The 13,507-nt window shown below is 34.4% G+C and overlaps 1 protein-coding gene across 8 annotated transcripts in view; it reads right to left on the reverse strand.

Moving 5' to 3' along the window:
* LOC136842554 (dipeptidyl peptidase 4-like) overlaps positions 1 to 13,507 on the reverse strand; it is a 278,639-nt gene that overhangs the window by 162,469 nt on the left and 102,663 nt on the right. The window contains exons 1-2 of one of the 8 annotated variants that reach the window (XM_067109996.1): positions 9,291 to 9,347; positions 8,584 to 8,956 (exon numbers count right to left, since the gene is read on the reverse strand). The exons of 2 other annotated variants lie outside the window; for them this stretch is intronic. In XM_067109996.1, coding sequence (XP_066966097.1) covers positions 8,584 to 8,700 — 117 coding nt within the window. In that variant the 5' untranslated portion in view covers positions 8,701 to 8,956; positions 9,291 to 9,347. Of the gene's footprint in view, positions 1 to 8,583; positions 8,973 to 9,202; positions 9,348 to 13,507 lie in introns of those variants that run through there. 5 more of the 8 variants (XM_067109997.1, XM_067109995.1, XM_067109994.1 and 2 more) reach the window with 5 other exon arrangements.

A 13,507-nucleotide genomic window follows, 5' to 3' on the forward strand; every position in this document is an offset into this window, starting at 1 on the left:
GAACTAAGGAGGACATAACCCAAATTTCCGGCAAGTTTCCCAGTAAAACTTCTTGGAAAAAAAAAAAAAAAACTATCGATATCTACGAAGATTTTCCATCTAAAAACGAAAGCTGTTCTCAGTCGGAAAAGAATTTAAAGGAATTGACTCAAAATGTGAAAGCCACAATTTCCAATCAGCGAATTAGTTCGTGACGATATTCTTAATGACATACCGGTAGCAGCACGTCATGAATTCGAACCAGAACAGAGAAATATTACTAACTTAAAAAGGACGATTGCGTTAAATCTTGTTTGAAGCATTGAAATGAAAAAGTACAGAAGACAAATATACATATATATATATATATATATATATATATATATATATATATATATATATATATATATATATATATATATATATATATATATATATATATATATATATATATATATGTATATATAAATTGCAGAGTTTGCCTATTTGAGATAGAACTAAGAAAAGAAAGAAAAACTCAAGCATGAGGCGAAGCAGCATTCTTAGCCAGTATTGTCAGCCTCATCTTACATAGGAAGTTACCGTCCGATGATTTTTATACAACTACTAATCCTTCAACAAAATTTACGTTCATAAAGGTGTCTGATATCAAGTCCATCCTTTGATGAACACTGATCGTGCACAAGCGACATGGGCAGTAATACCTTCGTAAAACAGTAATAAAAAAATTAACTGTTGTCAAAATTTTTCACGATGCAGAATACTATGATGAAGGAAAAAATTACCACGCATCTTATATCTAAGATTTTCAACTCTGAAAAATACAGGATTGCAAAATACAGTATTTGGCACACTAATTCGCTATAAGCAAATCTTCTTGAATTGTGTTCACTATCACTGCGAGCTCCTTGTTTACAATGGTTATCACCAAATGGGAATATGTAAATTCAAACCGTTATCTGTTTATGCGAAATACGTATTGAGAGAGAGAGAGAGAGAGAGAGAGAGAGAGAGAGAGAGAGAGAGAGAGAGAGAGAGAGAGAGAGAGAATTGCTGCTACATTTCCTGAATGCTCCACGAATAATTAAGCGACCTTATTAATGAAACTCTAAAATCACTTCAAAAGTAAAGAACAGATGCTCACGTAATTAACTCCGGGAAGCACAGAGCTAATTTAAACGATCCCTCGTACCCCCTCTCAAGTTATTTCCCAGCATAACTTGACACTACGGTTATTGCTTTCTGAATCATAACTCTCGCGGGATTATCCGGTTTATCAGTCGTCGAAATACAACCAAGAACTATTCCTGACCCCAGTTCAGCTTTGTTTTTATCAGCAAAGCAGAAAATTCGAAAGTCTCAGATGCTGACAACAGTAATGAAAATCAGATAGCGTTTCTGAAAAGGATTTAACGTAAACCAATCACTGTACAGAAAAACAAGGGAGGAGTAAGGAATGATACAAAAAGGAAAAACAGGAAATTAAAATACAAAAAGTAGGTGAAGTGGGCGCTGCTTTTTCCATTTTTTTTTAACTTACCGCCTCAAATTTCCTTCAAACGGCCACTTACCTGAAAAGAAAAAGAGCACATTATCTCAATGTTACTTAAGCTGAAGTTATATATGAATGAGGCGCAAACTTTATCAATTCCACACAGGTGTAAGGACAAGGACAATCAACAGTTGTAGAACCGACGCCAGCTGTGTGCGTGCTATGGAAGGGATGGAGTAAAAGAAAGAACATACATAATTCAAGACGATGACTCGGCCGTGGTATGAATTACTAAGCACTACAGAAACTGTACAAAGAAATCAAATATAATATCTTAATACAAAAAAACATAAACATACTTCTGTGAAACAAGCCATTACGATTAGATGATTCAACGTTCGAACACTTGCCTAATTACATTTAAAATCAATTACATAAGATCTGAACATGACCTTTCCTTTCCTAACAACACACACAATATATATATATATATATATATATATATATATATATATATATATATATATATATATATATATATATATATATATATATATATATATATATATATATATATATATATATATATATATATATATATATATATAGACTAAATGTGTACAGTTGATTGAAATTATCCATATATTAAGTAAATATAAAGTTACTGCCGATGGGGAAATGTCCGGTTTTCGGTTAATAATGGGGTGCTACAAGGGAGTGCTGTTAATTCTTTCTCCATGCACAGGTGAAACTAGTTGAATATTTAAAACATTAATGAACAATGATATCCATTACAGATTCTCTTGAGTTGGAATTTCATAAGAATTATATGAGTAATTCAGATAGAGGACTGACTGAATACTAATTTACGAAATAGGTTGTCAAGCCATGCATCGGGCCACTTTCTTCCACTCAGCGCATAAGACAGTGAAAGGAGGGAGTTGGAGTGGTTGGGCGGCAAGACAACGGGATCCAGAAAGTCAAGGAAAAGAAGGACAAGGATTATAGAGGGGGAACTGGGAGAAAACCCCACAGTTACACTAAGAAATAACCATTAGGTGTCTTTGACAGCAAGACCGAAGAAAAGAAGCGGAAATTAAAATGTGGGGTTGAAGGGACACTGATAACATCCCCTTAGTACCTGTGGCCACGTTAGTACTGGCCACAGTGCACCACGTGAGGTGCGCTGACGTCACTTCAATCCTAAAGGGGGCTGGCTGAGTAAGATTTTTTATATCAGATACGTTTATTACGATCTATATTGGTATACGGACATGAATCATGGTATGGCAATGAAACTATATCTATAAAGATTTTGTTGATTTCAGAATACAGCATTGAGAAGAATATTAAGAGTCAAATGGCAGGACACAGTTATAAATGATAACAAGCGGAAATCAATGAAGTTCCACACATAGACGAGATAATGATGAATGGGAAATGGAGATGGCTTGGACATGGCCTTCGCACTACTCATGGGAGAATAGTACTCTATAGTGTCAGCTTGGCTTCTGTGCGCCCGAAGAGTTGGAAGAGAACCATGGGAGACTGGAAAGATTGGGGAACTGTGAGAGTTAAAGCACAGGAAAGATGTGAGCGGTGGAATTTCACAGAAGCCCCTTTAGTAACAAGGTGAAAGAGGAAATTATATATATATATATATATATATATATATATATATATATATATATATATATATATATATATATATATATATATATATATATATATATAATGTAATATATTTATACTTATTTACAACTATAAAATATATAATGTAATATGTGTATTTATATATTTACAACTATAAAAATATATATATATATATATATATATATATATATATATATATATATATATATATATATATATATATATATATATATATATATGTTTGTATATACTGTGTTTGTGTGTGTGTGTGTCTGTGCGAATGTAAGAAGAAAAGAGGAAAAATGTTCAAGTGCTCGATATGCCTTTCCGATTTAATAGTTTCAAGAAAAGAAAATTCAAAGATATTTACTGGAAAAAAAAGCATTAAAAGAAATCGAAATATCACTTCGCAGAAAATTGTTAGTCACTCAGTTGTAAAGACTGACAAACTTGAAAGTCGCCATCAAAGGCTGTCAGTGATCCGGAAAATGTATAATAATGAAAATTAGATATATATGTTATTTTGCAAAGCAATTTCGTCGCTTTCCATAAACACGTGAAACTACGTTCCCACAGATCAACAGGCGCTTGACACTGAAAGCAACAAGCAAAAACTACACTACTTAATATATATATATATATATATATATATATATATATATATATATATATATATACACATACATATATATATAAGATAATCATTGCTTGCGTACACTTGTTCGATGGTAATCATCTTGAACAAGTTTAAATATACCCCAAAATTATAAGACCTTATTATAACTCATGAGATGGCTTGGGGTGTACAGGAAAGATGCACAAGAGTGAAGCTAGGTAAGTGACAGCTTGTACAAACACTGAAAGGTGGCATCTATAAGAACCACCTCCACCACAAGGAGTGATGTTTCCTGTTGCTACTACTTTTGCCTTATTTAATGTGAAAACTAACGCACAACCTGCTGGCAAGGCATCAAGTGGATTAACAAATTTCCATGAAACAGAAGGCAATTTGTGAGAAATAAAAGGGAGCCAAGAGAAGATATATTGCCTGGTCCACTTCAGTTTCTTCTTAATTAGGGCCTGTGAGCTTCTTCCGATACAGCAATCCATCATTCAGTGAAATTTCTCCTAGATTGTGACAGTAGGCAATGCTAATATTTCCGAAGTGAAAGACTTATTCAAATCTATTTAGTTTTTATTCCTCCTTGCCGTTTCTTCAAACATACTCATTAATTTTCTAAACGCAACGAGTTCACGGATTTTTGGTTGTGCCAATAAATACAATTACATTGTAAATACCAATAAAAACATTCATATTGGGAATATAAACGTTACCATAAAATCTTGGCTGAAATTTATCTTCATATATTAGGTAGCAAACTATATGTGCATATAACATACCAGAGCTTGTTTGAAACAGCAAGCTTCATGAAGTCACTGAGCTAATACACAGCCACAGACTCTCTCTCTCTCTCTCTCTCTCTCTCTCTCTCTCTCTCTCTCTCTCTCTCTCTCTCTCTCACACATATGCGCAAATCCTTTTTTCTCTCACAGCAGATTGACGTCTCAACTACTGGTGAGACTGAGTTTTTAGAAAAATCCCTGAAGAAAACTACCGAAATAATCATCATGGCTGAGATTCACCGTAAAATAGATTTTCTTATCTCATCTGCTTCATTGCTACGCTGACAAATGACTCAGCTTCCCTTCCGCGCTGATCCTCAATTCCATACCTTAATGAATATTCATTTTCATACTCTGCTCTGCAACAATGCTGACCGGACACGGCAACATTCAAGTCGTTCTTACCGTGGTTCGTAAGTAAAAGTATCACGATTTGGTTTGAAGGCTGGGCCATGGATTATCAAAACCAAGTCTTTTCGTAGTTGGAGACAAAAATTTAAAAATAAGACCTTGAATAACAACGAGCTCAAAACGAACGTACCCACCATAACGTGCTGTAATTAATATTAGGTTCATGTACAAGGACAGGGTACTCCACGCACGTACCAGACAGCCAAGCTCCAGAAAGCAGGTCCTATACTGTAATATATAACTACTGTACCATTTTTTATTCTTTAATGGGTCAACGGATTAGGCACAGAACCCACACAGCTTATTACTGGATAGACAGAAAAAAGCTGTATCCATTAAATACCCGTTCCAGTCACCAAGATTTTTTATTTCCTCGACTTGTGCCAAACACTACACGGTATATGACATTTTGCATCTACTACCTAGGCCCCTTTACTTTCGCTGCTAAAACCCATTTCCTGTGCATGGCATCCCCTGTTCTCTAAATATATCCTCTCATGACGGTAGCCGTACTGACTGAAATGAAGCAAGCAACAGTAGCCTATGCGACTTCAGAAACTCCAGCGGACTTGCGTGCGATAAAATTATCTTTGGTTATACTGATGATTGTGAATAATTCTTGCATTTACCTCTTGGATGCTTAAGTATGATTACGAGCAGAACATGAGCAAAGACACATAAAAATTAAAACAGTATACACATCAAGAGGCAAAAAGTGTATATGTTCTCATCACAGCTGATTTGTAACCACAAAATTACAACAAAGCTCCTTGACAATCATCCCTTCCTCAGCAAATATGAGAAAATGACTTAATGCGCACAAGAGAGATCAAATAAGCCAAGAGTATATGTACGTTCTATACAGCCTGACTTAGTCATGGTGCATGAAACAGTAATCACACAAGACAGCTCAATGCAATGTCGAAGTTTCCCCATAACTCAACATCTAGAACAGGGAAGCAATCTCACACCGACACCGGACAGAACTTTATCAAGAAAAAAGTGGATCCTCATCGTCCCCTTGAAGGGCAACATCAAGGTAAATAAAAGTCAGCTCAAGGACAACAAATGATGTGGCCAGATCTCCAAAGGCAATTTTGGTGATTACGAGAATTTTTTTTTTTTTTAATTCACTATGGGTGGGTTGCGTATGCAGCGAAGAATTCATATCTGCCACTAAATATACAAAGACGATATAGTGAAAATTTACAAAACATATGTACCCATTCAGGTATATCACCGTAGTACGTATAAATGTGGGTGTGTGTGTGTCACGCGCACGTTTAATTACAGCAAATAAAAAACAAAACCAGTTTCTCTAAACACGCTCAGGATAGAATTTAAGATTAAATGTCCAAACATTGCATTAACATGAAAGTGGCACGATCTTAATCATGTGTTCCAGACATAAACTATATTTTCAAAAACTTGAGAAAAACCGCTTCATAAAACAGCATCCAAAAGTTATGCCAAAACATGAATCTTTTGACGTTTTGTGCCATTGTTTAACAAAATGAACACAGGCCACACTGAAAACAAGCAAAGTGTGATATCTGATTAGGTACTCCTGGAGTATCCTTTTAATACTGAACAAAATCCAATTTCTTATCTCTACGACTAGCCCATCATAAAAAGCTGTAGCAACTAGCCATCTATCTGCGCCAATTTTCATTTTTTTATGCTTTGAAATTAAGGAAGAACACTATATCTCTACATAACAAATCGAAGAAATGAAATGCTGGCCCTGCAGTGTTGGACGGACAGTTACAACATTTCATTTTGTATCCCTCTTCGAAGCGTCTATTTTTTTTGGGGGGAGGGGGGAAGTTTTGTGTCCAAATACTCACGTCAAGAGAACAAAGTCTGGATTATAAAGGAAATATGCGAAAACGACCGAAAGATATGGTTCTTACACTTAAAAAATACAAGCTGTATCAAAAACTTGCAGACTACAGATGTGGCCAAAATATGCAAAATTGATAAAATAACAAAATAATTTTAACATAAGACAAACTTAACTATCCATCAGCGTCTCCTATTACAGATATTTAACTACTTTTGTCGTCTTAGTGGGAAACATAAAAAATATAGCTCTTACGTATCTAAACAGCCAAATGTCAAGTCAGACATAAATTTTACCTCGTTTCTCGTATTTTCTTCTTTCCTATGACTGACGACTTGTTTAACAGATCAAAAAGTTGCAGGAAGATATGATGATAACGAAAACTGATGAATTCTCTTTCATTTTTTCATAGAAATGTAATAGCGCACTTCTTAAAACATGAATAACATGATCAAGTCACCACAGCTTGTATGGAGCTAATGTACAATAAAGTGCTACTACATTGCCTGGGACCTATATCTTTAACAGGAAAAGCCCTATTACACAGTCATCATCCATAATAATACATCACATATGAGAGTCCCTTTGTTGAAACACCCATACTTATATGCCCTCTACTGTTTGTTGTGATCCCAACTTTCCCTGCATATCAATTTTCAGTCATGCGACTGACACAGATCATTCCACGCATACAAGTAAAAGTAAGGTGGCAGGATGTCACATCTCGGGAAAATTACGGTTAGTGATGGGTAATTAAACAGCCACAGTAACTACCAATCGAGATGACTTTGCAAACTTACATCAACTTCGAGAGAGACACTTTTATACCACTTTAAGTATAAGTTTACAAAAATGCAAAAAAAAAAAACACGAATTCATATGGTTTTCTTTAACTTGAATCTTTTTTCAATCACACCTAAATTTATTTACCAATAAATTTAGGCTTGACCATCAAAACCAATGCAATACTATATTTACCTCGATCAAGAATCATTTGTGAGCAAATGAGCACAAAAAACACACTATATATACAGTACATATACTGTACATACATATATATATATATACATATATATATATATATATATATATATATATATATATATATATATATATATATACTTGTTACATAACAGATTCTGAAAAATACATATTGGAAATATATGTGAAAATATCTCTAACTCTTGGGAGTATGACTGTCTATACCTAAGAGAAATTGACCCACCGTAAAACGTGGAAAAAATGACTACAAGAAATCTAGCCGTGGTTGACTAATCTCACGAAGAAGAAAGCAGCAAGGCGACAATTGCACTCTCTCCCTCCAAGTATTTTTCCAAATTAACCCACCAATTAAACAGTCCGTCGCATTCACAGATTGATTAACAATACTCTAAAAACATTTTCCATCTTCAGGATATAACTTTCATTCTCCAAAAGCGTGGTAACGTTTTTGTATTATTCTTATATAAAATTAATGAAGACCAAATGAACGCATTTTGGCTGTTTAATTTATCATCATCAACGATGGCCATGACCGTAAAAACCACAAAACATCCCAAAAGTCAGTGCATTTCGTAAATTGCAATGAAAAACAGAAAAATATGTGCAAGCAATCCACATATACACAATAATCTTCTTCCCAGCTTGTTCCCATTTTTATATGGGGTCGCCGTTATGCCTTCTTTTGAAGGACTTTGATTTCGCTTTTGGGGTACACAATAATACTCCCATTCAGAATCACCAAACTTAGATGGGCTCCGGTGCACTTGATGAAATGAGAACAGAAAACCTTTCAACCTACCGTGGTATCATTAGGCTGTTGGCGTTCCCGGTTATTAGGCAAGCTGTTCATCGATTCATGATGACCCAAGGTCTCGTAGGTCGACAGCGTTGCAAGGCGGGTACCTATGTCCGCCATTCTTTAGAAAGGGCACGTTTTGCTTTCAACTGCGATGGACTTTGATAGCACTCAATGCCCTTTTCCCCACTTTGGCCTTTCAGTAGTCTACTTTCATTACCAAATACTGATTTACTCGTCACCTCACAAACAATAACCACCACGACACTAATTATCCATTTAGTTTCCAGTCGAGATTAAGCGAGAAGGAGTTTTTTTAGAGCGATTTACACTGCTGGGATTTATCTGCACCAACACCTGTGGAGCCAGTGAACACCTGTGAAATACATATGCTAGATGTTTTTGAGCATAGGGGAAGTTACTTTAGATGAGTGATAATTATATATTTGTTTCTGTTTTCCAAAGGGAAACAAAGCAGACAGTACTGTGTTGGATATGTAAATGACATTAATATAAAAGATAAGGACCTAGGAAATGTGTTAATTTTTTATACGGACGTTAGGATGCCTCTGTTAAGGCATATGTCATTCAAGGGCAAACAAAAATAAGGGCTGGAAAATACTAAAGTGGTATCATTAAACATCACGAGTAAACCAACAATCACACGGAAACTGTGATGTCCTCCGGAAGGACGAAGTTAGTTAGCCAACCTAACTGGACGACTACAACACACACACTGCACTTGGCTCGATCCTCGACCCTTACTCGCAGTTTACCTACTCATTCACACACCGTCACGCTGGAGCTCGAATAACTTTCCCACCTAATCTTTAAAAGAACTTTCTTCCCCGATTTCAGCTAGGCGTACCCTCTGGTCAAAATAACAGTTGCATAGGCTGAATTATTTTCATAGATTTTGGTAGGTTATTTGAAAGATTCCGTAAGCAGACGAGGAAATCAATTGTGAGGAATATAGTATGCGGCAACTGAACAGCACCATCACCTCTCCTGAGCCTTCTCACATAAGGCAGCTGCCTCGAATTTCCACTTTCATCCTTACCAGGGAAAATTTCCTCTCGAGCAAAACTCGTTCTGCCCACGTGCATGAGACACACAAACACACAGACACAAAAGACATCGACATTGGCCCGGATGCAGTTATATACAAAATAGGTTAACATTTAATACTGCTGTTTACGCGTTTGTTAGCATAAGCAATTCCGTAAACATACGTAAACAAAATAATCACAAATATAATGCTTACAAATTTAAATATACTTTTGCATACACACTTACGCACATACACCCAAACAAAAATATACTATATATATATATATATATATATATATATATATATATATATATATATATATATATATATATATATATATATGTGTGTGTGTGTGTGTGTGTGTATGTGATAAGGGGGGTGAGTAACACCAAGTGAAATTTGCTATGTACGGATGGAAAGACATACAAATCTAAATTAATAAAATTTCAGAGATTAAAACAACTGGCCAACGATTAGCCTTGAAGAAGACCATGAATAAACATAGCAATACTGCGGCAGTTTTGTTTAGCCCACCTGAAGACAGAAAAAGTACTGGAGACATGTTTTTTTTTTTTTCCAGTGAAATTTGGAGGTCATATGCATCAGCACTTGCAGACAATGAGAAGTTTCTGCCCGAAAAATAAAGAAACGACGAGTCAAGTCTCCAGATCTGATCCTGAAGCATTATCAAATTCTGTGAAATATCACTCTCCTAGGTCCATACGGGTGAAAAATTGAATAGCCTAGTTATAACAAAATTAAACAGGTAAAATGGCAAACACACACATGTAGATATATATATATATATATATATATATATATATATATATATATATATATATATATATATATATACACAGTATATATACATATATATATATATATATATATATATATATATATATATATATATATATATATGTGTGTGTGTGTGTGTGTGTGTGTGTGTGTGTGTGTATTAAGGAAGGATTTCTCTCTGAGAAATATTCGATTTCATGACTCACGAGATGAAATTAAAATCTTAAACGTGCCTCTTCTTCTCGTGAGAATATGAAGAGAAACGAGGTCACGACCTTTGCATAATGCGGATAAACTGCATTTGACCTGTAACGGAATGTGAATCCTAAGATCTTGGTCTCAAAATTATGCAACACCCACCCCACAAAAAAAAAAAAAAAAATTGTGGCCTGGATGCTGTAAGACTGAATAAATAAACCCGGATTCGTACGAAGAAAAAAAAAATAAGCAAAATACATATGACCATGAAATATATTACAGAGTGCGGATACAAAAGCACTTCCGCTCACACATCCAACCCAGCATGCATACACTGTTACAAGCAAACATGAACGAAGACCCCTTTCAGCATAATGCACTCTAAAAACAAATTATATGAACTTCATATATGTTTATATATACACACTTAAAACAACTGAATCAACTCAAGATGAGGCAGTTTTTTTACATATGAGTTAGAAACTTAAAACATCAAAAATACACTGGTCAAGTAGACTAGTTTCCTTAAAACAATTTATGTTAAGGCAACAGGAATATACATACACAAATGCGCGTCTACATTTCAACATATCAATGGGCGTTTGTAAGCATGCAAACACATACACACACGCATGAATATAAATACATATATATATATATATATATATATATATATATATATATATATATATATATATATATATATTATATATATATATATATATATATATATATATATATATATATATATATATATAACTTGTAAGATTTTCTCTCCTGGTGAGCTTAAGTTTAATAATAAACAAGAAAAGAGAAAAATTGAAATCATTTCTTCTTTTTATTTACACCAATGTTTCGATAATCCTTTCCCATCTTCAAGGCTATAAATATTTATAGCTCTGAAGACGGGAAAGGATTCCGAAACGTTGGTGTAAATAACAAGAAGAAATGATTTCCGGTCTTCTCACTGTCCTGTTTATTATATATATATATATATATATATATATATATATATATATATATATATATATATATTCATATATACATAAGAGAATCCCACAGGAAAATGACAGGTAGAAGTTCAGTACCAAGCGCTTTCACGTTCATTAACGCATCGTCTGGGCACAAATGAGACACATGAAAGGAAGGTTACAGAGTAAACAAAAAGAACAAGAATACCAGATGGTCAATTGTCAAAGAGAAATAAACAGAAAGATAATCCAGGATAATCCGGGATCAAGTAGGCCTAACTACAAGAGATACGAAAGTTTAGCCATACAAAACCCAAAACATGAATAAAATTGAATACCAGATTGTTAACTGCCAAGGGGTAATAAACAAAAGGGTAATCCAGAAAAATCCGGGATCACGCGGTCACAAACTAGAAATAAATACTTAACATAAGAGATGCGGAATCTTACCCATTCAAATTGCAGAAACATGTATAAAACTGAATACTAATTTTGCTTATATTTATCAACAACTTTTTTAATTATGAAGGCATCAAGTTTAAACCAACCAAGGCTTAAATTTAGAACACTTTCATTACTTGATTTGATAAAACAAGATTCGACGATATTCCTTTTAACTGTGTCGTTGCACGGGACTCAAGATCTTGCTTCACTCCGGTTAATAGGATGATCTGAATCTCTCATATGTACGAATAATGCATTCGATATTTGGCCAGTTCTCACAGAATACTGGTGTTGTTTGATTCGTTGTGAAAGTGATTTTCCAGTTTGTCCATAATATATTTTATCATATTTTTTACAAGAAATTTCATAGATGCAGCCAGAAACATTTCTAAGAGAATTTTTTTATTACTAAACTCTTAACATTAAAATTACTGAAAACAACACTTATGTTGAAAAGCTTTAAAATCCTAGGAATTTATAAAAACCTTTCATCATACGGTAATTTGAGAATATTATGCTTGCTGGATTCAAGTTTGTTATTAGTTAAATAAAATGTTTTCCTGGCTCTTTTCCATGCTACATCTACAAAGGTCCTTGGGTATTTACGTTTCAAAGCAATATCAAAAATAGTTTTGATCTCAGCATCAATGACCTGCGGGCTACAAACGCGTAAAGCCCTTAAGAACATTCCAGAAAAGACAGAGAATTTAACATTTTGATGATGATTGGAATAATAATGAACAAAAGAGGCAATGTTAGTTGATTTTCGAAAGACTGAAAAGGTGAAATTTCTATCATGTCTATGGACAGTTATCAAGAAAATTCAAATTACAATTTCTTTCCTCCTCTACATTAAATTTTATAGAAGAGACTAAATTATTTAGCTTAACCAGAAATTCCCGGAGATTTTCGTGAACTGGGCACATATAGAAAATATCATCCACATACCTGTACCATGTAACTTTTCGGGGCAAAATTCTTGGTAAGAATTTTGTCCAAAAAAAAATTCCATGTAAACACTGCTAAGGACAGGAGATAAGGGATTACCCATAGCCATGCCGAACTTTGTACAAAAAAATTCCCCATTAAAAACAAACTTTTATACATGTTTCTGCAATTTTCCTGGGTTACCCTTTTGTTTATTACCCCTTGGCAATTAACCATCTGGTATTCAATTTTATTCATGATTTTGGGTTTTGTATGGCTAAACTTTCGTATCTCTTATAGTTAGGCCTACTTGATCCCGGATTATCCAGGATTATCTATCTGTTTATTACCCTTTGACAACTGACCATCTGGTATTCTTGTTCTTTTTGTTTACTTTGTAACCTTCCTTTCATCTGTGTCTCATTTGTGCCCAGACGATGCTTTAATAAACGTGAAAGCGCTTGGTACTGAACTTCTGCCTGTCGTTTTCCTGTGGGATTCGCTTATACACTGAAGTCACGTGCACCTACTGTGATTT

The sequence above is a fragment of the Macrobrachium rosenbergii genome, chromosome 10 (assembly GCF_040412425.1).
Source record: "Macrobrachium rosenbergii isolate ZJJX-2024 chromosome 10, ASM4041242v1, whole genome shotgun sequence".
Taxonomy (NCBI): Eukaryota; Metazoa; Arthropoda; class Malacostraca; order Decapoda; family Palaemonidae; genus Macrobrachium; species Macrobrachium rosenbergii.